At 40.0% G+C, this 24037-nt stretch overlaps 1 protein-coding gene across 1 annotated transcript; it reads right to left on the bottom strand.

Annotated features, from left to right (window-relative positions):
- Positions 1–14236: 14236 nt before the first annotated feature.
- CER1 (cerberus 1, DAN family BMP antagonist) lies at positions 14237–16825 on the bottom strand. Its single transcript, XM_045840480.1, has 2 exons — positions 16319–16825; positions 14237–14551 (listed from the first exon to the last, which is right to left on the bottom strand). The coding sequence occupies exons 1-2, from the start codon at positions 16823–16825 to the stop codon at positions 14237–14239; spliced, it is 822 nt and encodes a 273-aa protein (XP_045696436.1).
- Positions 16826–24037: the final 7212 nt, after the last annotated feature.

The raw sequence follows: 24037 nt of genomic DNA, 5'->3' as shown, positions 1-24037 counted from the left end.
ACAGTAGTTCTTAACCACTTTTGGGTTACACATCTCTTAACATCTGTGGAAAGTTGTGGGCCCTCTTCTTAACAAAGTATACATACGTACACATTGATGCACAATTATATAAATTTATATATACATATTTATATATGAAGTTTCACAAAGTGTTCCACCTTCCCACGCCTTCAGAGGACTACAATGAAGTCGTAAACATCAGGTTAAGAACTTGTCCTAGGACATAGAAAGTAGGTAAAACAAACTTTTTTTCAAAAACAAGGATAACTCTAAGAAAACACTGTGTGCATGGGAAACAGAACAAAAGTAATGCTAAACAGAGTTACCAGCTAAGTGGTATGAGAGTGCAAAAGAAGCAGCTAGTAGTGTCAGCAGGGTGATTACTGTCAGCAGGGTGATTCAGGATAACTTCCTGGAGAAACATTCTTGCATCAGACAAGTGATAATAGGATTTTGATATTATCAAAGGATCCCTCCAGGATGAGGGAAAGTATAAGCAAAGGCATGGAAGCATGAAAGTACAATGGTCCATCTAGTGTGGTTCAAATGCAAATTACATGGAAAGACAAAGGGGAATGGGAAGGTAGAACAGAATCAAATCATGATAAGCTTCAAATACAATGCTATTTTCAATGAGGAGCCATTAAGCTTTTGGAGAAGAGTAGTTTAATCTGGAAAGACTATCAGTGAGGGCAGTGGCACCATTAAAAGGCACAGTGGTGGGAACTTGGAAATGTTTCTAATGTCCTAGATTGGAACCTGTTAGTGAAGCCACATAGCTTTGCATCAGCTTTTTAGAGTTGCTTGATGTTTGCTCTAGAGATATCTCTTTTTTAAAGATTTTATTTATTTATTTTTATAGAGAGGGGAAGGGAGGGAGAAACAGAGTGAGAGAAACCAATGTATGAGAGAAACATCGATCAGCTGCCTCTCGCCAGTGCCCCAGTGGGAGACTGGACCCGCAACCCAGGCATATGCCCTGACCGGGAATCAAACCTGTAGCCTTTCGCTTTGCAGCATGACCAGCTCAACCAGCTGAGCCACACCAGTCAGGGCTCTAGAGATTTCTATTAACTTAAATGAAAATGAACCTGAGATGCTTACAGTTGGTTAAGTACCAGTGGTAAAATGTATCCTGGTGAATGATCAGATGAGTTTAGAGTCCAGGATTTTAAAGAGTTAAACTCTGTTTGGAATGGGAAGAATGACAATCAGCTTGGACTGAAAAGAGAAAAGAAGCCCTGCCACTAATTTTGGGCTGGGAGAACAGACACAGATAAAGCCAGCTGCAAAGTTAATAGAAAACACTGTTTCTGCCAAGGTCATGTAGCAGTTATATAACGCATTACCATAATGACCCTCTCTTTGGCTGATTACTGACCAATGATGCCCTGGACCACTTGCTATTTTCATGTATTACTAGGGAATCTCAATTTCTCAGCCACCTTCACCTCATGACAGCACCCAATTCCTGGTTAATTCCCTTTTTCCTAATCCCATTTCAAAACAGCTAATCCAGACCTGATCTGTCCTTCTCTTAGATTATCTTCAAAATCTTTCAATGGGACCTAAATCACAGAAGATGCCTCACTCCTCCTTCTTTGCTGGTGGCACTCCTCTGAAGTGCCTTCCCTCCTCACAAGGCAATAAATTTTATTTTGTCAGGCTACAGGCTTGTTCCTGGTAGTGCTTGGCTCGTTAAGTTTTAACAACCCATTTGATAATGAAAGCCACCCATAGTCAGGATTCAAAGTCAAGGTTCTTCAGGAAAGAGGTCTCCTTTCCTGTGTCCATGGCACAGTATAGTAGCTGCCATTCTCAGCCACAAGACTCATCAGCTTCACCCTTCCAAAATGGGAGGAACTGTGCTTTGGACAGGTCACCCTAATCCCTCATCCTTTGGAGAAATTTGGATCAAGTTATAAGGCAGAATGCTTTTAAAAACTATTTTTGTAGCAACTTTATGGCATAAATATTCTCCAGGAAAATTTATATAACCAAAGACAGATAACTTACAAAGCAAGACTTGACCCTTTGAGAGAAAACAATAATTCTTTTATGTTCTATTCAGAACTCACTGGCCTATTAAATTTCAAAAATAATACACATATACATTTATCGTAATAGTTTCTCACCAGTTAAATACCATGATATCTAAATGGTTGCACTAAATGTGGAATCAAATTCTTTTGTGAAACAGAAATTTCCAGTTATGATGCCAAAATGCTTTGTAAAAGCAGTCCGTCAGCAGATCAGTACAGTTGTCAGGACTCAAATCTGTATTCCTGAAGGGCTAATAATCCACTTGTGAAAAGTATGTAAGATTTTTGGCAATAAAAAGATCTTTAATTTTTTAAATAAATACTTACCTAGCCTTAAGAAAAAACTATTTTTGTGAGTGGTAATTTTAGAAAACAATGTTAAGTAAGTGAATGAACAGAGTTCCAAGAAAAAAGTAAAATGAGTCTAGCACCAGGGAAATTTCTGCCCTGGTTCAACATAAGGAACACATTAAAAATAGGGCCATTTTGATTATTGCAAACTCTTTTGATAAGTAAGATTTTCATTGAAAGATTTTATTGTAATGAAAATGATAAAAAGAAATGTGGAAACCCTGGGTTTGTTGCCAAGACAAGACTATAAAAATAGAAAAAAGGAAGACAAGTTAAAATTGAGACCTTAAAGTATAAAGCAAAGAACTACTAGATACAAGAGTCAAAATAAGAAGGTTATCTTTGGTATAAAAAAAGGAAAGAAAGAAAGACACCAAAATAAATTCAAGATGTATAAAAGACTTAAATAGACGTCGTGACACCATAGAAGTCCTAGAGGAAAACATAGGCAGTAAATTGTCAGATACCCCACATAGCAATATCTTCATCGATATATCTCCTAGGGCAAGAGATATAAAGGAAAGAATAAACAAATTGGACTACATCAAATTGAAAAGCTTCTGCATGGCTGAAGAAAACATCAGCAAAATGAAGAGGGAACCAACTGTACGGGAAAACATATTTGTCAATGATACCTCAAAAGGGTTTGATCTCCAAAATATATAAAGAACTCATATGGCTCAACACTGGGAAGACAAACAATCCAATTTAAAAAATGGGCAAAGGACCTAAGCAGACACTTCTCCAAAGAGGGAATACAGAGGGCACATAGACATACGAAAGAAAGCTCAGCATCACTAGCCAATAGAGAGATGCAAATTACAACCACAATGAGATACCGCTTCATACAAGTCAGAATGGCCATCATAAAGAAATCAACAAACAACAAGTGTTGGAGAGGATGCAGGGGAAAGAGGAACCCTAGTGTACTGTTGGTGGGAATGCAGACTGGTGCAGCCACTGTGGAAAACAGTATGGAATTTCCTTAAAAAACTAAAGATGGAATTGCCTTTTGATCCAGGGATCCCACTGCTGGGATTATATCCTAAGGATCCTGAAATACCAATTCAAAAGAACCTATGCACCCCAATGTTCATAGCAGCATTATTTACAATAGCCAAGTGTTGGAAGCAACCTAAGTGCCCATCAGTAAATGAGCGGATCAAAAAACTGTGGTACATTTACACAGTGGAATACTATGCAACAGAAAGAAAGAAGGAACTTATACCATTCGGTAGAGCATGGATGGAACTGGAAAGTATTGTGCTAAGTGAAGTAAGCCAGTCAATGAAAGACAAATACCATATGAACTCACCTATAAGTGGAACCTAATGTACAAAACAAACAAATGAGCAAAATAGAAAGAGAGACATGCAAATAAAGAACAAACTGATGGTGATCAGAGGGGAAGGGGAAAAAGAAAACAGGGGAAAGAGGGAGAAGTATCTAGTCAAGGACCTTATATGAAGGATCTATGCTAATGGACAGTAGGGTGGGGATTTACTGAGGGAGTAGGGGTGGGGGGTGGGGCGAGAGAAAGCAACAGGGGGAAAATTAGGGCAACTGTAATTGAACAACAAAAGAAAAAGAAAGGAAGGAAGGAAAGAAAAAAGAAAAGAAGGGAAAGGAAGGAAGAAAAGAGAAAGAAAAAGAAAGGAAGGAAGGAAGGAAGAAAAAAGGAAAGCCAGAGGGTGACCAAGTGGGAAATTTTGAAGGGGAGAGGAAGAAAGCTGAGATTTAAAATTTAATGGTTTCCATCTCCATGTAGACAAAATAACAGGAGATGTTGAGCTCTCAGAAAAAGAAAGTAAAGAAGGGAGTGTTCAGTGCCAGGAAAGGAGATAAAGAAGCTGAGACAGCTCACATGGCTCATGTGGAGATAATGTTGACTGAGGAAAAAATAATCTGAGTCCTTCAAGGAAAACCCAAGTTTCAAAGGTAATAACAAACAGTATTTCCTGTTATAACATAAGGTTCTAAAACACTTTGGAGAATCACCTTTCATTGGTTTCCAGATATACTGACTCAACAGATCTGCTTCGGTTTCATGGCATCTATGTCCAATAGATGAAAAATCGAGGCCACTGGACGTTTTATTTTTTTGACAGCCTGCAGTGCCACAGCAGGAAGCCTTAGCCCTAGCTGGTAAAAATGTGGTTAACATGGGTGCAACAATAAGGAGCGATATTTGAGAAAATTCAATGGGCAATGCAGGCTCAGAGTGTCATGATGCCAAACAGCATGGGGCAAGGAAACACATATTTGAGGAATCCAGTGGAAGCAATGGTGAAAGACCAACTACTCAGAATGCATTGACCACATTATGTGTTTAATAAGTACCTGTGGCCGCCTTGGATAGTAGCGAAACTCATAGACACGCATATACCACACAACCACACACACACACACACACACACACACACACACACACAATTTCTGCTAATGTCTGTGTTCTTTGCTCTCTCAATCAAGGAGTAACTGTCACTGGAACTGCATTACAAAAACAAAAAGTCCCAACCTTATGCCTGTTCTACCAAGTGATCTCCTTACTCACTCCCTTTTCTTATTCTACCTTTGTGGTGTGGGAAGGACTTGAACATATGACATGACTGAACTATATAGGCATTAAAATGGGGTTTCTATTAGGTTTAGAAAATCCTACACCCAGGAGTGATCCCCATACCTAGATTTGTGTAAACCAGCGTTCTGAGAGACTCTGTTTTTGAAGCAATCTGATCACAGTTGTGCTGTCATGGACCAAATGCCACAGGAATTACCAGATTATCATCATGAAGTCTTTTATGGGCACACTGTAAATATTAAAAAAGCATGTTAAAATTACACCATGTGCAGCAGCAGCTGATGCTGTTTTACAGAGACAACATCAGAGAGTGGGCAGAAATGTCACACTACAACTCCCATGATCCCTATTTCTTACAGCTCCCAGAGGCAAGACTCAGGGCCACAGTTTTAACTCTTTAATCACAGCAGGGAATCACTCAACTGATTATTTCCACTGAAGCTCATTGTATCCCTTAAGTAGGTAGTTAAATCTGTAGAAAGTTGACTCACCAATCAACTTTCTACTGTAAAAATGAGGATGGAAGGATTTTCTGTGAAGTTCCCTGGGCAGAAAGAACATTTCACCTTTGCTACAGTTAAAACATGTGCACGGGAGTGATCCTAGGAGCTGTATGACCTGTCTGGCTTCCTCAGACTCTGTGGAATAGACATTCTGCAAGATTTGTCTGCTCTGATTTGTAAAATCTACCCACAGCTAACTCAGGACTTACTTGGGTTGTTCCAGGAATCTTGCTTGCTCCCCGAAGGTCTCATTCATTAGTCCACCATAATGTCTGAACATTCTGCCCCAGAAACTTAAAGAACTAGATTCAGAAGATACCTGTTAAAATGCAAATGACTAGATGATATTTTGGAAATATTGTTAATTTTCTTAAGAGTAATAGTGATATCATTATCCTTATTATGTAGAAGAGTATCCTCATTCTTAGGAGATGCATGCTGGAGTATTAAGGGGGAAGTGTCATGATATCTGTAATTTACTTTCAAAGGGTTCAACAATCTAAAAATATGTAGTGAATACACATACACACATTCACAAACCTGAGAAATAAAGAAAACATGGCAAAATGTCAGCAATTGTTGAATTAAGGTGGCAACTATAGAGGTATTCTTGGTACTATTTTTCAATCTTTTGTGTTTTTAAAAATCTTCACAATGAAAAAGTAGAAAAATGCAGGTAGCTGAGCATACCAGTAAGTCAATTGCCCTTGGTGGTGTGGAACCAAGAAAGCATTGCTTTTAGCACTCTAAGTAGGTTTTAGGCCCACTAATATTTGAGAATTATTGAACTACAGTACTAAATGCTGGTGGAGGAGTAAGTGCAATAGGTTTGTGATAAAAAGAGCAACTTCTTTGGGGGAGAAAAATCAACTCAATAAAACACCTATATTTCCTCTTGGGGAAAATGCAATTTAATTAACTGGGCAGGAGTAATGTTACTTAGAAATCATACAGAAATGAAATTTGAAAAATTTAGAAGGAGTTTTGGTACAGCAAGGAAATAAAAAAGGATTGGGAGAAGAGCACAATGTTTTCCTTCTAGAAAAAATCTGAGCAAATGTTCAGAATTCCTGTGACCAGAACTCTTCAGTGATTCCTACTTCCTCATTATCTGTCCTGGTGACACAATCACCTGTGAAGCTTTGCAAATGTATTGGCTATTGCCTACTGTCCCTATCCCCACCTCCACCTTTTGGGACAGTATGTCTATATTTTAAAAGCTCATAGGTGGTTCTAGGTTAAGAAGCATTTCACCATACAATGAATCCAAAGCCTTCAGCCAGGCACATTACATCGCCTCAAGGGCTGGAACCTGTCACAGCATCTTGGAACCCCAGTAGGTCAGCACAATGCCTGACATTTAACAAGTTCTAAATAGATATCAGTTGAATGAATACAATTGATGGGCCAAATAGGTGAGTGGACAGGAAACAGAAGCTCTGGGCAACTGTAGATAATTGAATTTCCTGAAATGAAGGTGAGAGAGAGTTCAAAGGAAAGATCATAGGCAGGAAGGAGAGAAAATAGAGGCCAAAGGAAATTCCACCTGCTTTGCAGTTTTTCTTAGAGCTCTGCCTGGACTCATAATCTCCTTTACAGACAAGCGGGAGAATGGGGGCATAGACTCACATTTGGGAGCCCTTTCAATTATAAATTCACCTTGATTTCTCTCTTACATTCAAAGACACTACAAAATCCCATGGATCCCAGGTCCCCTGAAAGGGGCATCATTGTAGTGTCTCAGCTGAGCTGGTGTAAGGTGTGAACCTGCCTATCCATTTATGTTTCCGCCTATTTCTTGCCTGAGGTTTAGACAGGATGCAGGCTTCCTTTTGGTGACAGAATTATGACTTACAAAAAAAGTACTTACTGGAAATTCTTGTTCTTTGGATACTGGACAGAAATAGGTGTGTTTCCCTTAGCTGGTAGACAAGAGGAAGTTGTGACAATTTCTTTGAAAAATATTAACCCAAGTCCCCACCCACAGGTGGGTAACTGGCGATTGTTTCCTTTGGAGGAAAGGAGGAGGAACAAAACAGAGTAAGAGGGAGGCACGCAATAAAATGAAAATTGGAGCTCCCTCCCGGAAATGTGGGTGGATAAATAGGACCTGCCACTGGAAAACTAGTATTACAGGAACGTCTGTTCCTTTGCTTAGGTTATTATTACTCACCCATTTCACCACTGCACACTCCTGAATGTGAACACCAGATTACACAAGGTAAAGTGGACCCGCTGATGAGTATTTTAAGTCCATCCTTTGTTCCTAAAATGGAAACTTGACTTTCCTGAGTTCCAGTCACAAGAGATGTGTGCACATGATTTCCAAGATTTCTTCCAGCTCTGCTGGCATCTGTGCTTTCTCTCCATTCTCATTTATCATACAGATATTAGGATGTTTGCCTCATGGAAATATTTGAGAAGTTCATGAAAATTCTGGACCTTCTCCCCTGAAATATGCCCAAATACAGAACATTTGTGCACATTTCAGGGGGTTCATGAGCCCCTCTGAAGCAACTATTAGAAACCTATGACCTTCTAATCTGCTCAGAAACCTTCAAATACTTCCCGTTGCCTAACAAATACATTCTCTTTTTTTATTGATTTGAGAGACAGAGAGAGAAAGAGGAGAGGAAAAACAGAGAGAGAGAGAGAGAGAACATCAATTTGTTGTTCTACTTATTTATTCATTTTTGTATGTGTCCTAACTGGGAATAGAACCCACAACCTTGGCATATTGGGATGACCCTCTATCCAACTGAGCTACCTGGCCAGGGCCCAAATATATTCTTAAAACCTGTTGGCTGCCATTCAAAATTCTCCACACTAGGTACACTACCTTCCTTCCAAGAACTGCTCCCAAATTTCATAGCTTTAGCTTACATGTACTGAACATTTATCTCTTATAAAATACAAAAATTATACATTTTATGCATTATGTCCATGTTTATGTATACATGCAAATACATAAATATTCTATCAATATGTATTTATAATATATAAAATAACATATTTATGTATTTAATAATATTAAAATAATACACTATATTATACATAAAACATTAAATTAGAGGCAAAGGGATAACAAAAATGTTTAATATACAGAACTTGCTGTCAAGGAGTTTATAATCTAGAAACATAGATAAAATAGGTAAATAAGTAATGATAGCAAAAGTTAAAATGTGGCAAATGCTGTTGTAGACACCCTGCTTGCCTATTCAATAGCTATGTTCTCTTCACTCCTTGCTGGCAAAGATTTTGTTCCATTGTTTAATCTTCCTCAAAGTAATTGACCTTATTCAGCTATTTAAAAGGGACACAAGTGGTAGAGAATCCATTCTTTCTACTACAGACATTGATGTGTGAACAGTGAAATGTGATGCCTGGAACTACAGCAGCTATATTGTGACTGCGGGGAGTTTTAGCTGGCAGAGAACGCACAGAGGGACAGAGAAGAAAGATAGAAGAAACCCAAGTCATGGATGGAATGGTAGAACTTCTGACTTGACCAATAAGTGAACTGACTGCCTTCTAGACTTCTTGTCAGTGAAATAACAAATCCCTTTATAACTTAATACATTGAGTTGTGTTTCCTGGTACTTGAGTTGGAAGCATCTTCACTGACATAAGTGCCTTAAGACAGGTGTAGTTAATGGGCTGTGGGAATAAGAGAAGGAACAGACTAGTAGTTGAATCAGGTGTTTAACCTTGGTTACATATGAATGTGTGTGTGTGTGTGTGTGTGTGTGTGTGTGTGTGTGTGATATGCATGTATATGTGTATATACCATAAATTTTTTCGGACTATAAGACGCACACCCCACACCCCAATTTGGGAGGAGTAATGGTTGTTAATGCTGCTGTTGAGCTCTGTTTACATCTACACTGGTGAAATATGTTATTTATGTTATTACATATTTTACCACATTTTTTACTTCAAAATTTTTTTCCTATTTTCCTCTAAAACCCAGGTGTGTCTTGTGATCTGAAAAATGTGGTAAGCATATTTGTTTTTATATATTTTTATTTTTCTATCTTGAAGCCCTGCAGCATAGTAGTAAAGATATGGCATTTTGGAGTTACTCAGTTTCTGCTACTTCCTAGCAGTTGTACTTCAGGTAGGTTATTTAATTTATATGACCCTCAGCATCCTCCTCTATAAAATAACATAGTACTCCCTACCTCATAGGATTTCACGAGGGTTAAATGAAATGATCTATATAAAGTTCTTGGCACAGTGCCTAAAACATGTATACCTTCAGCATATGACATCTGTTGATATTGTTTCTTTTATGCAGACAAAAAGTATTTCTTGAATATCTACAATGTGCTGGACACTTTCCTAGCATTGGTTACAATGGTGAAAGAAACCCAGTATAATTCCTGCTCTTATGGAGGTTACAATTTGACTAATAATGATACAAATAAAGGCATGATTATAACCTGAGATGAGTGCTGTGAAGTGAAGGCGTACCGACCGCATCATGAAATCATATGATAGGTGACTCTGACCTTTTCTCAGGGTGAGGGAAAGCTTCACTGGGAAAGTGATGTTTGAGGCCAGGTTGGGGTGTGATGGGGGAATCATCATTCTAGCATTACAGAAACAAATATATTTAGTTATGTGTTCTTGGACTGTAAATTCTTAAAATCAGTAATTATACTCAGGCAATCATATATTCACTGATTTATACTCTTTGTGTCCAGCAGAGCAACCAGGCTCACCACAATCATAAACAGTTGGCAACTGAATAAATGAAGCTCTCTTACTCTCACTCCCCTTGGCAAAAAAAAAATAGGTTTAAAATGTCTGTTTCTATGAGATAAGGAATATAAAGCACTTGAACACATAGTAAGGGCTCAATAATTAGTAGCTGTTACTATCATTGCTATCATTAATAATCTACAATTCCCATCTATTATCTCTGCCACTGTAATGTAAGTTCTGGGGTGGTAGGGAATGCGTCCTTTCACCTTTGATTATCCCAGAGTTCTCAGCACAGTGCCTTATACCGAAGAAATTCTCTGTGAAAATTCAAATGATACAGGAAATTCTTAATTGAGAATTAAGTTGACAAGTTAAAGAGACTACATACGTTAAAAAATAAATTTTGAAGCTAATTTAATCATTCTCTGTAGGAGATACTTAATGCCAAATATTTAGAATAGAGATAAAAAATACATTAAAAAACACAAAAACATACAAGAACAAGCCCAAATCTTGTGTGAGGAGAAAAATAACTGCAGAAAATTCAAATAGAACATCATGCATGTACTTAAAAACTTATTGCATTTGTAGCTATCTGATATTTTTCCTTTACAGTTGATTGACTGATGAATTGACTGGTTTTAAGATTTCTTGTCTCCCCAATGAGGAGCAGGATCTCGTCTGGCTTGTTTCCGTGCTGTATCCACAGCCCCTGGAGCTGTGTCTTACTCACAGCTGGGGAACAAGTAGATACCTGCTGGATAAAGGGACATATACACACAAATCATACTGCATATTATTTATGGACATGTGTGCACCTTTGCAAAAACACATTGGAATTATAAACAGGAGTCTTCGGGGTGAGGGTGTGAGGGGTGAGGGGTTTGGGGGATGGGGACTCAGCATGGTGGCTAAAGGGAACTTTACTTACATGTGAAATGGTTTCTTTCTTTTAAAAAATAGACAAGAAGCACAAGATGAGAAAATATTAACTATTCTGGCAGTGAGAATTTGAGTGATATGTTATTCTTTGCATTTTCCCGTCTTTTAAATATCTTCAAACATTTTTTTCTAAAGTCTGAATGGAGAAGAGTGAATTAACCCCTGGTAATTTTACAGGATCTAAAGCTTTCTGATGCAATCAGCTACACGTGGCCATCCCAGTTATTGTGAAGTGATCATTATCAGCCTTATTTTAATCGAGAGAAAAATGAGGCAGAGATTGATGAGGGGGCTGCAGGGATCACCTCTCAGGTCCCGACAATGCTTGCTTGGCTGAGGACCAGACCCAAGCACGCTTTCCTTTCAGGGGGTGACGTCGACATCCTTCAAGTATGAGAGCCAGACAGAGGTAACGGGAAATAAGCTTTGAGGCCTATAGTCATGACACAAATAGGAAAGATACTCCAAATGACCTTAAGCAAGTTACTTAAACTTTTTTATATCCTTCACCTGAGGATATCCATTAATTTTAGAGAGAGGAAGAGAGAGAGAGAGGGGAGGGGAGAGAGGGAGGGAAAAAGAGACAGAGACAGAGACATCAATTGATTGCCAACTGGGCATCAAACCCACAACCAACGTACGTACCCCAACCAGGAACTGAATTTTCGAACTTTTTGGTATATGGAATGAGGCTCCAACCAACTGAGCCACAAGGCCAGAGCTTCTTAGGAAAGTTTAAAACTTATTTTCCTCACTTCTCAACTAGGGTACTCGCCCAACTCATAAGTTTTGGGAGTAATGTATGTATATATCTGTATTGCATAAATTGTATAATTTATTTGAAAAATCCAGCACTATTGGTTGGGTATCAACCCCCAGAGCAAAAGGTCACCGGTTAGATTCCCAGTCAGGGCACGTGCCTGGGTTGCAGGTTCGGTCCTTGGTCAGGGTGCATATGAGAAGCAACGGATCAATGTATCTCTCTCACATTGATGTTTCTCTCCCACTCTTTCTTCCTCCCTTCCCCTCTCTCTAAAATTAATTAACTAATTAATTAATTATTTTAATTAAATAAAAAAATAAAAGACCTAACACTGTATCTGGCATTTAATAGATGTTCAATATTTGTGTGTTTCCTCTTGCTTTCTCATGTTCCCATGTGTTCTATTGAGCCATTGGAAATGCCTTTTTTGTAAGTAAAGATGGTTGAATGTGGGCAGCTTTGTGAGTTTCACGTATTACTCTGTGAATGTAAGCTCTGATACCACTATCAGCTATCTCATCTTGAATTCACATGTGAGGAAAGGGCAAACCAGAGTTTAAATAAAACTGATAATTGTTTAGGGCTTGAGAGTCTGTTTGCATGGACAGATCAAAGGGGTCTGCAAGTGGGTAAGGCAGAGAAGGGTAGTCCAATTGGCAGAGATAGGTTTACACAATCAGGGTTAGGCAATTGCAAACCAGACAGCTGCTCAATAGCTTTTGGCACCAAAATATATTGACCAGCTGGGATATCATTAATGCTTAACAGTTCTATCCTTATGACAATATCTTGGTCAATTAGGTTGTCTTTGACCACCAAAGGGTATAATATATACTGACGTAAAGGCCACATGTGTATCTGTGCAGCACATATTCCATTATACTGATGTTATGGAATATACACTAAATATAAATGCATTCACCTCTTCAGATCATCAGGACAGTGTGATTAAAGAGGAATAGAATTAAAATATGCATTGCTTTCTGTTTTTAGAAAATAATCATTCGGAAACACATTTTATGTGTATACTGAAAACAAAGGGATCCAAATAATTAAAATAATTTCTAAGCTGGATTTTTAAAGAATGATTATGGAAAAAAACAGCTATAGAAAGCCAGTTTTGCATAATATGTACATAGAAATAAATACAGAAGGACAAATGTAATCACAGAAGAGAGTGATTAAAGGACCTTGACAGAAAGGTGTTTGAAAAAACACTTGGGCTATTGTCATTGGACTCTGAGGCCATTTCCAAAACATTTCCAGCTAGGTAATCTCCAGATAGTGCATTTAAACTATGAACAAAACAAAACAAATAAGGACAAAATATAAGATGATTGAAAGTCATGACGTTTCCCAGAATGCTTCATATGTTAAAATTTAATACATTAAAATATTCAGAATATTTGCAGGACTTGCAACTGTGGCATTTGCAGAATAAAATTTGTAATTCAAATACAGTAGCAAAAAAAAAGTCATCCAAACACAGAACCCTTAACACCTAATCCAAAATGTATGTGGATGAAGGATTTCACTAGTACATTGTTTCAATTTTAAATCATTTGCTGTTTATTTAATTTGATGTCTACTGGAATTCTTTGATTACTTTCAGTAGCATCTCTGGATTGACCTTTACACCTGGATTGGCCTATTTTTTCTCTCCCATAATATAGGCACTTGTTTGGCTACCAATGATTGCTTCTCATTCCAGGTAAAGCACTAAAACTAACATCAATGATCTTCTTCAAAGCCAGAGAACTTTATATGGGGAGTATCAAAAATAAAGAGGCAACCAAACAAGCTACTACTTATATCTATGGAACTACTTAATCATCTGATAGAACTCAAATAAAATACTGCCTGAGATGCAAAGGCAGCTATAAATATAAGATATCCTTCTACCAATTTAATGTGTATATACATTTGCTGGTGCTTCAACAAGTTATTAAAGAAGCCCATTTTTATGGTCTAGCTTATTTCTTTTACTCCTTCAGATGGATGGCTTTTCTCCAAAGTTGGAGACAATGGATCACGGAATATTAGTAGTGGAAAGGACTTCAGCAACCATCTAGTTCAAGTCCTTCATTTACAGATGAACAGCTTGCAGTGGAGAAAGCTTCTGCAACTTGTTAATATTCAATGACCAGCAAGTAGCAGAGTCAAAACTAGATACCAAATGTATACTGATAACTAGATGAATGCCATTTCCTCTCAATTATTCTATCTTACTACTTTTTAAACCACCTTTCCTTTAAAGTATTATGTACCCACTGAACATTTCTAGACTGAATAATCAGTAACTTTGCAATTGTGGTTCTACTTTTCAAGGTAATAATGGGATAGCTTTTCAAGTTGAAAATCCCGGGATAAAGGGATCATGGGCATGAAATTCTGCCTGGGAGCCTGCCTGCAGGAGGTGTCCATGCTCGTGGTGATCCGTCTTCACCTTGCACTGGCACTTCTCTACTAGCATCACCACCTTGATCACGCGGGCAAGGTCTGAGCAGTTCAGCTGCAAGTGCATTGTGGTGAACTTGGCAGGTGAGCAGTGGAAGCAGAAGTGGGGGTGCTGTGTAGCTCCAGGAACATGAACAGACCCACATTTCCCAAAGCAAAGGTTGTTCTGTACAACTACTTCCTCACAGTCTTCATGGGTGATAGACTAAAAGGCAAACATATCTCTATTAAGTTATCTTGTTTCATTCCATTAACACACACGATACAGAAGCTATAGACTATAAGGCTGAGGATAATTTAGACTAAAGTTTCAAAACCTTTCCAATTATGGATGTTTTGCAATATTCAAGTAATGCTATCTATAAGGGCAAAATGCCACCTCAACTAAATATTTCTTCTACTGAGTAAATTAGTAAGTTAGTCTTTAAGAAATCCCTAAATTAATATGAAAATATTTTACTCTAGTTTTTGTTTTTTAATTACCAAACTTTAAGAAATTTTGTCTAATGGGATATTATCAATCGAAAAAAATCTAAGGGCTAGCTTCTTATGAAAGTAATGCGCCTTACCTTTCTATTCCTCACAGAGCATTGTGCATAATAGATTCTCAATACATGTTTGTTCAATCTCTCATAGAATAGATCGGAATACAATGAGTTTAATGCTATTCTACTTTGCAGGGCCTGTAGTACATTTAAATCTATGAGGTTGCTGGGAGCAAAGTTGCAGCACACATGCCCGCAATCACCATGCATGACACTGCCTGTGCCTCGCCCATAACCCGTGCCCCTAGCTTTATGTGGCCTTCAAAATATGCAAGCCAAACATCTTAGTTTCAATTTAATTAGCAGTAGAATTCAAAATATAAGTTTCAAAGGAAATTTAATTACACAATTCTTAGGAGCAAGTTTCTAACTGCACGGGGCCAACAAAGCAGTCATTATTAATTAGTAGTTTACTTGCTATTGCTACACATCTTTGCCTTTTTAGGCAGAATAGTTAATGGCCTTGCATACCCAACTGCCTTATAATACCACCTGCCCAATGGGGTAGCATTACTGGACTGTAAAATTTTACTTTACCTAGCATTGCTTTTGTTTCAGTATCTTCAGGCTTAAGGACCTGATGCAATTTTGTCCATTTAAATTTAACATTTGGAATATGGGGGTTGCCAGGACTGGCTGTAGGAAATAGATGGTAGAATGCCCCTTTGTCTTAATAGTGTGGAATCAATTGTGTCAACCACAAATCAACCAACACAACATGAATCAGGAGATCATTGTTATTAAGGGGAGAAAATGTGATTTTACATCAAGATTATTTTTTAAAAGCTTATGGAAAAATAAATTAAATCAACCTTGCTCTGGTAATGCTAAAAATATTGTAACTTATGCCTGACAACCTCAACATACTTTGTAGACCTATGCAGTGTTTACTGCATAGTGAACCCCTGTTAGTGAAATACAGGCATTAAGACCATCATACACAGGCATAAGAATGGGGGGAGTCCAGTGTATCCCTCCTTAGCTACGAATCGAGTGGACCTGCCCATCCACATCCTAAAAGAGATCCAGCTAGAGAGAGTTCTGCTAATAGGTCTAAATTACCAGTTCTGTAACTGAGGATAAGTCTATCTCGCTGCATAACCCCCTGACCCCGCCCTTGTAAAAATAAATAAATAAAATCACATAAAACAAAGCTCTGTGCCATCAGCATAAATGATTACTAATTATACTATCAATTATACTATCCCTGCAGCATTTCCAGAGTAGCAAGCAATAATGGAAAGTTCAGAAGGAAATTTAGGAAGTATGATCATACTTTGCCAAACCCTATGATGAATGGCCAAGCACCAAGTCTGGGAGTTAGGCAAGACTTGGGCTCCTGGCAGCCTCTTCCCCTCTGGGACACCTGTCCCAGATGTCTACCCCCTGCCTGCAAACCCCGATCCCCTCTCACCCGGAATAGATACCTGGCTGAAAGGCACTGTCCTACAGGTCTCCTCATGCACCTCGTGGCTTTTGATAGGCAAGATGACCCCCTGAGAAGCCGGACTCATTCTGAACATGAAGTGGTACCAGAATTTCTTGGCTTCTTCCTGAAGAGGAGACTTCTTTGTCTGCATCCTATCCTCTGACTGAGTGAGGGTTGGGGTCCCAAGTGAAAAGTGCTCACTGACCGGGTCCTGGGTTGGGTGCAGCTCTCTCTCAGGCTTCTTCCAGAGCCTGCCAAACCTGAACAGCATCTTCTCTCTGTGCCCCTGGCCTCCTGCCGCAGGGCTGGCACCTATCAGGTGCGGCACCGCAACAAACAGGTCCGGCTTCTCCTCAGCCTCCTCCGGGTTGCCCATGGGAAGCTCCCTGCGATTTCTTTCTAGGAGCATGAGGGAAACAGAACGCTGACTCTGGAGGCCACCTGGGTGCCCTGCAGCCTTCCCCAGAGGCAAGAGCACCAGCAGCTGAAGTAAGAGGAGAGTCATGTTGTCAGGGCCCAGCTTCCTTCAGATTCACAGATGGTGAGGCCCAAAGGAGAGGCTCTCTCCCCCCAGGACTGTGAACAAGAAGATCAGATTCCATATATAGATACCTGTCTTGTGGGATGGGAAGGCAGGTGGTCAGTAGTCAGGCAGTGTAAATACATTTGTTTGCTTGGATTATGTAGTGCTAATGGAGTCCTGACTTTACTTCGGTTTTGTGTATTTTAGAAGACTCCAGTGAAAGCCTGGGACCCAGGGGGTCATTAGCTGACTCTTTTATCACTTGAGATTTGAAGAGCAGTATTTGCAAAAACAACACATTCTTTGCCCGGATTTCCCATCACTGTTATTAGAAAGACCAGAGTCAGCTAACATTTGCAGCGCATCTGCTTTGTGCTGGGATCAAATAGACAAAACATGTTTTTAATAGAGAAGTATGCCAGATAAAAATCAAAGGCATACATTTGGGAAAAATCCAGTCCTTTAGGTTCTAAATGCACACACGCACACCCACAATACACCAACAAGCAACTGAAGAAGAATATCAAAAGTGTAGGGAAGGGAAAAGAAGACAGAGAAAGATGCATCCTCTGCCGAGCAGAGGACTCTCCCTCTTAGACGTGGCTGAGATCGTTGACTTTGTGTGGAAACAGAGTGAAGGGAAACACACAACTTTCAAGTTAATCCCCACACTCTAAGAATCAAATACTCAGTGCTAAATTCACACCTGGTCAGTCATCAGATAAACTCTTTCAGTTGTTCACCAATTTCTCAACAAGATACTAAGTAATAGACTGACAGGTCCTCAGTCTTCACTGGGGGTGGGGAAATGTCTCTCTCAAGCCTCCCCACTGACTTTTTTTTTCTTTGTCTAAACAAAGAGCCAGACTTGAGAACGTGGATTCTAAGCACCAGGCTTGATAGCTTCAGGCATGAAGCTGGCTGATCAATTCTTTACTTTCCAGAATCCACATCATCTTCCTTATTCTCCAGTAATTGATGGCCAGGACAAATAAGGGAAAACTAGTTAGATGACTGTCTTTCAGAAACACTGTAGAGCAGGCTAAGATACGAGAAAGAACATATCCATGAACTGAAACGCCAGAATTTTGCCCAGTCAACCCTCCCCACCATTTCAACAGTATTTCCATTGGGAATTGAGCTAATACTTGCTTATGTTTCTGCCCTTTTAGTTTAATCACCATAGTCCTTGGTTTTTGTCACACACCTCATCCTGGATCATCCTTCCTCCCACCCCAGTTTTGACTACTGATTAAGCTTTCTTTTTACGAAGATTTAATTCCACTGGAATCTTTTTCAGACTCGTGTTATTTTTAATAGTCATCCCCGATTCTGTGAGATAAGGCCTCAAATATGTCCCTTTACTTGAAATGATGAACTATTTTTAAATGGACCATCATTTTTTTTTCAGAATTCTATCAGGAGAAATATATTTTACTTGTACCAAATACCATTGATTACCATTAGTTAAGATACAGTAAATCCACCCTAAATGAGCATTAGTATTTGCCATTTCTTTACAGGTGTTTTTCTAATTGTCTGCTCTTTGATTTCTTAATTCCCTCAGCTAGCGAATGCAATAGACTTTTCAGAGCTGGACACTCTTTTCTAATTGTAAATACACTACAGAAGCGAACTAGGACACGTTTCCTGATTCCTTTTAAACTTTACTTTAATGCCTGAAGTTCCATCGCCATCTATCACAGGACCTTGCATTGCCCCAAACTGAAGACTATCACAGAGATTCCACACAGGGTCTCAGGTCGCTCGGCTCTAAACATGGGATACAATTAAAATAATTCTGCTGAATTAAAATTTGTAGAAGACTCAGTTTGTGGGTCAGTCCTCCTAGATACTAGAAGATGATACAAAATGATAAGCACTCAGTGCGTGGCCTCAAACAAGTTGTATAGCCTAGTGGTTTTGTACATTTTGTAACTTTGTTATATTAGTTGTGGGGTGTCAGTTATCCGTTTTTAACTTTCTTTAGTCCTAAACTCCCCTTTTTCTGATCCTAATTTCGGTGTTTATAAATGTCATTTAAAGAGGACTGGAGAATTTCCTTTTGCTGTTTTGTCATTCCTGTTGAGAAAATGTGCAAATATCCTGACCGATTAACCTAGCAAAGCCCAGCCTCTGTGATGGGAACTATGGTGCACACGCCTGTCTTTGGCCCCTGTCTGTCACACCAAGGCAGATGATATTCACCTCTCACCCTTTCATCAACTTGAGAGCTAAGAATGAGGAACTTTATAGCTTACTCTTAAGGACATTTTGCAGCTTTTAGCAAAAATATGCTGCCTGTGTGGATCTTCAAGTGATACAGGCATCTAGTGCCACCCACCCCAGTTTGGAAGAAGTCAAATGGAGGTGGGTCTGGAGAGGCCCCCAGACACAGCAGGAAGCTGATGTGAGGAGAGAACTCCACAAACTGCTGGTGTTCTCAGTAGCAGAGGCCACAGCAGAAGGCAGGCTGGTACTTACCTGTGCCCAATCTGCTCAGTCCTCCTTGCGGGACAACCTCGTGCCTGCATTCGAGAGCCAGATCTCATCATTCACTCACTCATTCCCATTTACACCTCATGCACAGCATGACCTGAACGCTCTCATTTCAACCCAATCCGGTTTTCCAAAGCGCTAAGATGTCTTCAGGACCAGGTGGAGCTCCCAGAGTGCCTGTAAGAGGACAGTGCAGAGCCACCTGTTCAGCCTCTCTTACAGGCTCTCAGAAGGGAGCCTTGTGCTTTCTGGGGAGAACCAGAAAGGCTGAGTCTTTTCCTGAAAACCCCAGGCCTAAATCAACAAAAGGTGAGAGGCAGCAATAGGGTAGAAGGTGGGCACTGGAGTTAAACTAAGAGACAGAAAGGGAATTGGGGTTGATGGATTTGTGAAAGAAATCCATTTAGGGTGCATGTCATTGCCTCATAACTACCTCTCTTTTCAAAATAAAGAGTAGCAATGGTGTCAAGAGACTTTAGATTATTTAAAAACAGCCCCAAAGAGGCAGAATCCTTCTCTTCTGTGTCTTTTCCAAAAGACACAGAAGAAGGCAAATTAGACTAAGTGGTTCCCCCTTGAATCTTTTGTTATAATTAAGTTTACTAAATTACTCAAAACATAGAACTCCCCGCCCTGCACCACCCTTCCTGCCACTTTCTGTAGCAAGAACACAGATCAGAAAGGGCTCATTCCCCAAACCTGCTCTGTTCCTCGGAAGCATGGGTATGTTCATTCCTACAACAGGTATTTGAGTGCCAACTCTGTGCGAGAACCTGGGGGTAAAACAGTGACGGTGTCCTTTTCCAAGCCCGGCGGAGTCCGGCGGAGTCCACAGTCCACGGAGCGGGGAGACGAGTTTACTCAAAGCGAGTTACACAAGGAACAGCGAGGCAGGCCCCATTCCTGCACTGATTGGGGCGCTCAGATCCCAATTCCACAGGTTCAGCGAACGGTCACACTGCGTTTCTGCTCATTGTATTCACTAAATGTTTAAGTGCAATAGACATGCAGTCATTCTATTTTTGACTAGGTATTAAATATCTGTAGTAACAAAATTCAAACACTGTAATACAGAAAATTGCACGATGACCAACAACTCTTCTTCTGACTTCCCAGGCTACCTCTCCTGCTGTGGAGCCAATCAGTGTTACTAACTTCTTTACGTGCAATGTTTTCAAATTTTCACTTACTATAGGCTAAATTATGCCTTCCCAAAATTCATGATGAAATTTTAACCCCTGGTCCCTCAGAGTGTGACCATACTTGAAGACAGGGCCTTTAAAGAGGTAATTAAGTTAAAATGCGGTCATTAGGGTGGGCCTATTCCAAAACAAATGGTGTCCTCATAAGAAAAGAAGATTAAGACAAAGACAAAGACCAGAAGAAAGACCATGTGAAGGTATAGGAAGAAGATGGCCGTCTCCAAGCTAAGGAGAGAGCCCTCAGAAAGAAGTGACCTTACCAACATCTTGATCTTGCTCTCCCACCTCCAGAGTTGTGGGAACGTGAATTTCTGTTGTTTAAGCCACCCAGCCTGCGGTACTCTGTTATGGCAGTCCTACCAAACTAATTACTAAGAGAAGAAAATATATAGCCTATAGCCGATAAAGGACAAATATTAAATGGCATAGCATGCCACAAAATCTCTCCATTTCCACTTTTGGGCACTGATCCCTGAGTTACCTTTTAGCATCTGATTATCCTGTTTGCAGCCTCAGCCATCCTATGCCTCTCTGCCCAAAACACTCTCTGTTACGCACACAACTCATGGACTATACCTGAATGTGACCAGCTACTTGCCAAGATCGTGAGAGGGCTCCTGCAACTCTGAAGAGTAGGCCGTGGCAGCTGAGATGACTTTACCATGTGCCTCGCCATCCCGTGGTCCAGCCATCCCCCACTGCCCACCCTCCAGGGTGGCCTCACTGATGCTTAACCCCTGTCACGCTTCCTCTTCCCCATCTTTAACATTTGCCTCAATCGTGTTTTGTTCTGCAGAAAGCTGCTCTCAGAGAGAGCGCTGTAAGTTGAAGTAACTCTGAACTTGAAGCTGGAAGAACTTTATCTGATTCCTGACTCTGCCTTACAGTTTATAAGCTACATGAGCTCAGGTACTTAACTTCATGTCCCTAAACCTTGGCAGGGACAATACCACCTGCCCTACCTTCCTCATCTGGCTCATTGCCTTTCTTTTCACTCCTAATTCTCCCACTCTGGATGACTTCAGCTTCCACATGGATAGGTCTGATTGATAACGTGCCATCAGTGTATGTGACATTGCATTCAACACTCTGGCTAAATCTGATGACCCCACTTCAGCTGGACTCCCCACCCCCGTTGTTTTGACCCTGCTGTTACTAGGAATTACTCGCGCTCTAAACTGGGACTTCCATGTTCCATTCTCTTGTGGCAACATTCTGTTGTTTCAGTGCTCTCACCCAGTGGTCCCCAAGCATGTGTTTTCCGCTCCATCCTTATAACAGTACTGCCACATTTGTGGTTAAATAGTTATTGGTGTGCACATTTGTTTCACATCTGTCTGCACATTGGACTCAAAGTCCATGAACGTAGGGGCTATGTCTTTCTTTTTTAAAAGATTTTATTTACTTTTTAGAGAGAGGGGAAGGGAGGGAAAAAGAGAAAGAGGAACATTGATTGGTTGCCTCTTGGAGGTGCCCTGACTGGGAATGGAACCCACAACCCAGGCATGAGCCCTGACTGGGAATTGAATTGGCAACCTCAACCAACTGAGCCACACTGGTCAGAACAGGGACTATGTCTTACTTATTCACTATTTCAGGCCCTAGAACAATTCTTTCCATGTAGTAGATGCTCCAAAATATTGGTTTAAAAATGAATGAATAAATGTATGAGTGAGTGAATGAATGAGTGAGTGAATGAATGAGTGAATAAATGAATGAATGAAAAATGTCTATAAGTTCTCTGCCTCACTTCCTTCCCTATCCAGGTTGTATTCATGGTCCATTACTTCAAACTTTTGCAATATTCCTAACTCTCTTGCCCTCTTTTCCTTCTCCTGCACCCATCTAGTAAAATTTTAACCCCGGAAACACCCAGCTATCCACATTTCCTGGGTCACACCTGGGCTATGGGATACTGGCAGAGATGATGACAAAATGGCAAAAATCCATTCTATATAAATTAACCATCTCCAGTTTTACTGATGGGTGCAGGAATCTTTCTTATTGCTCTAGTCAACTCTCTTTATTTCCCATATAGATAATTTTAAAACTTCTCTAATTATCTCAAAACTTTGACCTCTCTGCCTCTTTTATAATTTTTTTTTATTTACCTGAGAAGGATTTTATTTTTTTAATTATTTTTATTATTTTTTAATATTTTTATTGTTATTCTATATAACCTCACCCCTTCTTCCGCCCAAAAAGACAGAGGTGATCAGACAGGACAATTTCCTCCCACCTGACCATCAAAACACACCAATTAATTTCTCCCTTGCACTCCGTCCTTGGAATTCCATCCTGTCCAGCCCACTTTGCTGAACAGTCTCCCCCTTTACAGTCAAACCCCTTCACTCACTGGCTGTCTCCCTCAGCATGGATATAAGGCCTGCTTGTTTTGAATCTTTTAAAAATGTCTTTTGATTTCATAAGAGCTTTCAGGTTCTGTGCTTCCATGCTGTCTTTTGCCTTCACAGACAAATTTTGGAAAGAACTGTCCAAACCCCAACCACTGACACAGCAACCCACTGAAGCCCAGCTTTTTCCTCCAGGACACCTTTGCATCTTTCTTCCCAGGGTCACCCGCACCTTCTTGCAGCTGTTGGAACTCACTGCAACATTTAACTCATTTATCAAGAATTTAGTCCTAAATAAAATGGAGAAAGAAAAAAAGGTCAGAATGAGTAAAAGAACTAGGAGAATCCTGAAGTCCTAAGCTGCAAAAGCAGACCTGCCATCCAGCCAGCTCCTAGGGTAACACAGGGTTTTACCCATGACACCAGGGTTTATCTGGGCCTCCAGCAAAGCAAGTTCCTTATTTGTGCTGCCATGTAGTGAGTGACTCCACAGAGTTGGCTCAGTGTGGGTGTGCGTGTGTCTTCCTAACCAGAGAGAGAAGGCTCCCCAGAGGCAATGGCTATGTTTGCAGGAGACTGTATTGTCAGCAACTTTGAGAACAGGGATTTGGTTCAAGACGTTTTTCTGTTTATTTCCCATTCCTAGCCCCTCACTCTACACTTAGGAGGTTAGTGAGTATTTGTTTTAACATACCAAATCCAATAAAAATGTGAACAGAAACTTCTGACACAGTTCTTAGGTGTATTTTACTCTCTAAAAGGCAACTTTTTGTCCTGGAGAACATATCCTTAATTCTTGGTGAGTAGACCCATTTTAAAATCAACTTTCCATTGAATCTGGGAAGACTCAGAATGCACCTTTATTTCCCTGCTTGGCCAGAGCCTCAGACTAGGTCTTTGAACTTGGTCATACCAGCCACCGTTCCCAGGAAGTCTCTCCTGAAGGAGAATAACACTCCTAGTAAATGTAAGTCATGCCAGAGGACTCTGAGTGTTAATTGACTTTACGCAGGTTGTAAATTGTTTTCCTCCAGTTGGAAGTTGGGGGTGGTGTATCACCAACAAAAACGAGTGGAGGGGGCATCTGTCTGAAACCCGCTTCCCCACTGGCCACCTGGCCAGTTTCTGCTTACACAATG

Source organism: Phyllostomus hastatus, unplaced genomic scaffold (assembly GCF_019186645.2).
Source record: "Phyllostomus hastatus isolate PE091 unplaced genomic scaffold, TTU_PhHast_1.1 phas_contig_34, whole genome shotgun sequence".
In the NCBI taxonomy this organism is placed as follows: domain Eukaryota; kingdom Metazoa; phylum Chordata; class Mammalia; order Chiroptera; family Phyllostomidae; genus Phyllostomus; species Phyllostomus hastatus.
The sequence above is the reverse complement of the archived record's forward strand: the minus strand, read 5'-3'. Positions and strand labels throughout refer to the sequence as shown.

Coding starts and splice junctions, on each gene's coding strand:
- CER1 (XM_045840480.1), bottom strand. CDS start 16,825: ATGACTCTCCTCTTACTTCAGCTGCTGGTGCTCTTGCCTCTGGGGAAG. Junction 14,552..16,318: donor GGACAGTGCCTTTCAGCCAG/GTATCTATTCCG, acceptor TTTGCCTTTTAG/TCTATCACCCATGAAGACTG.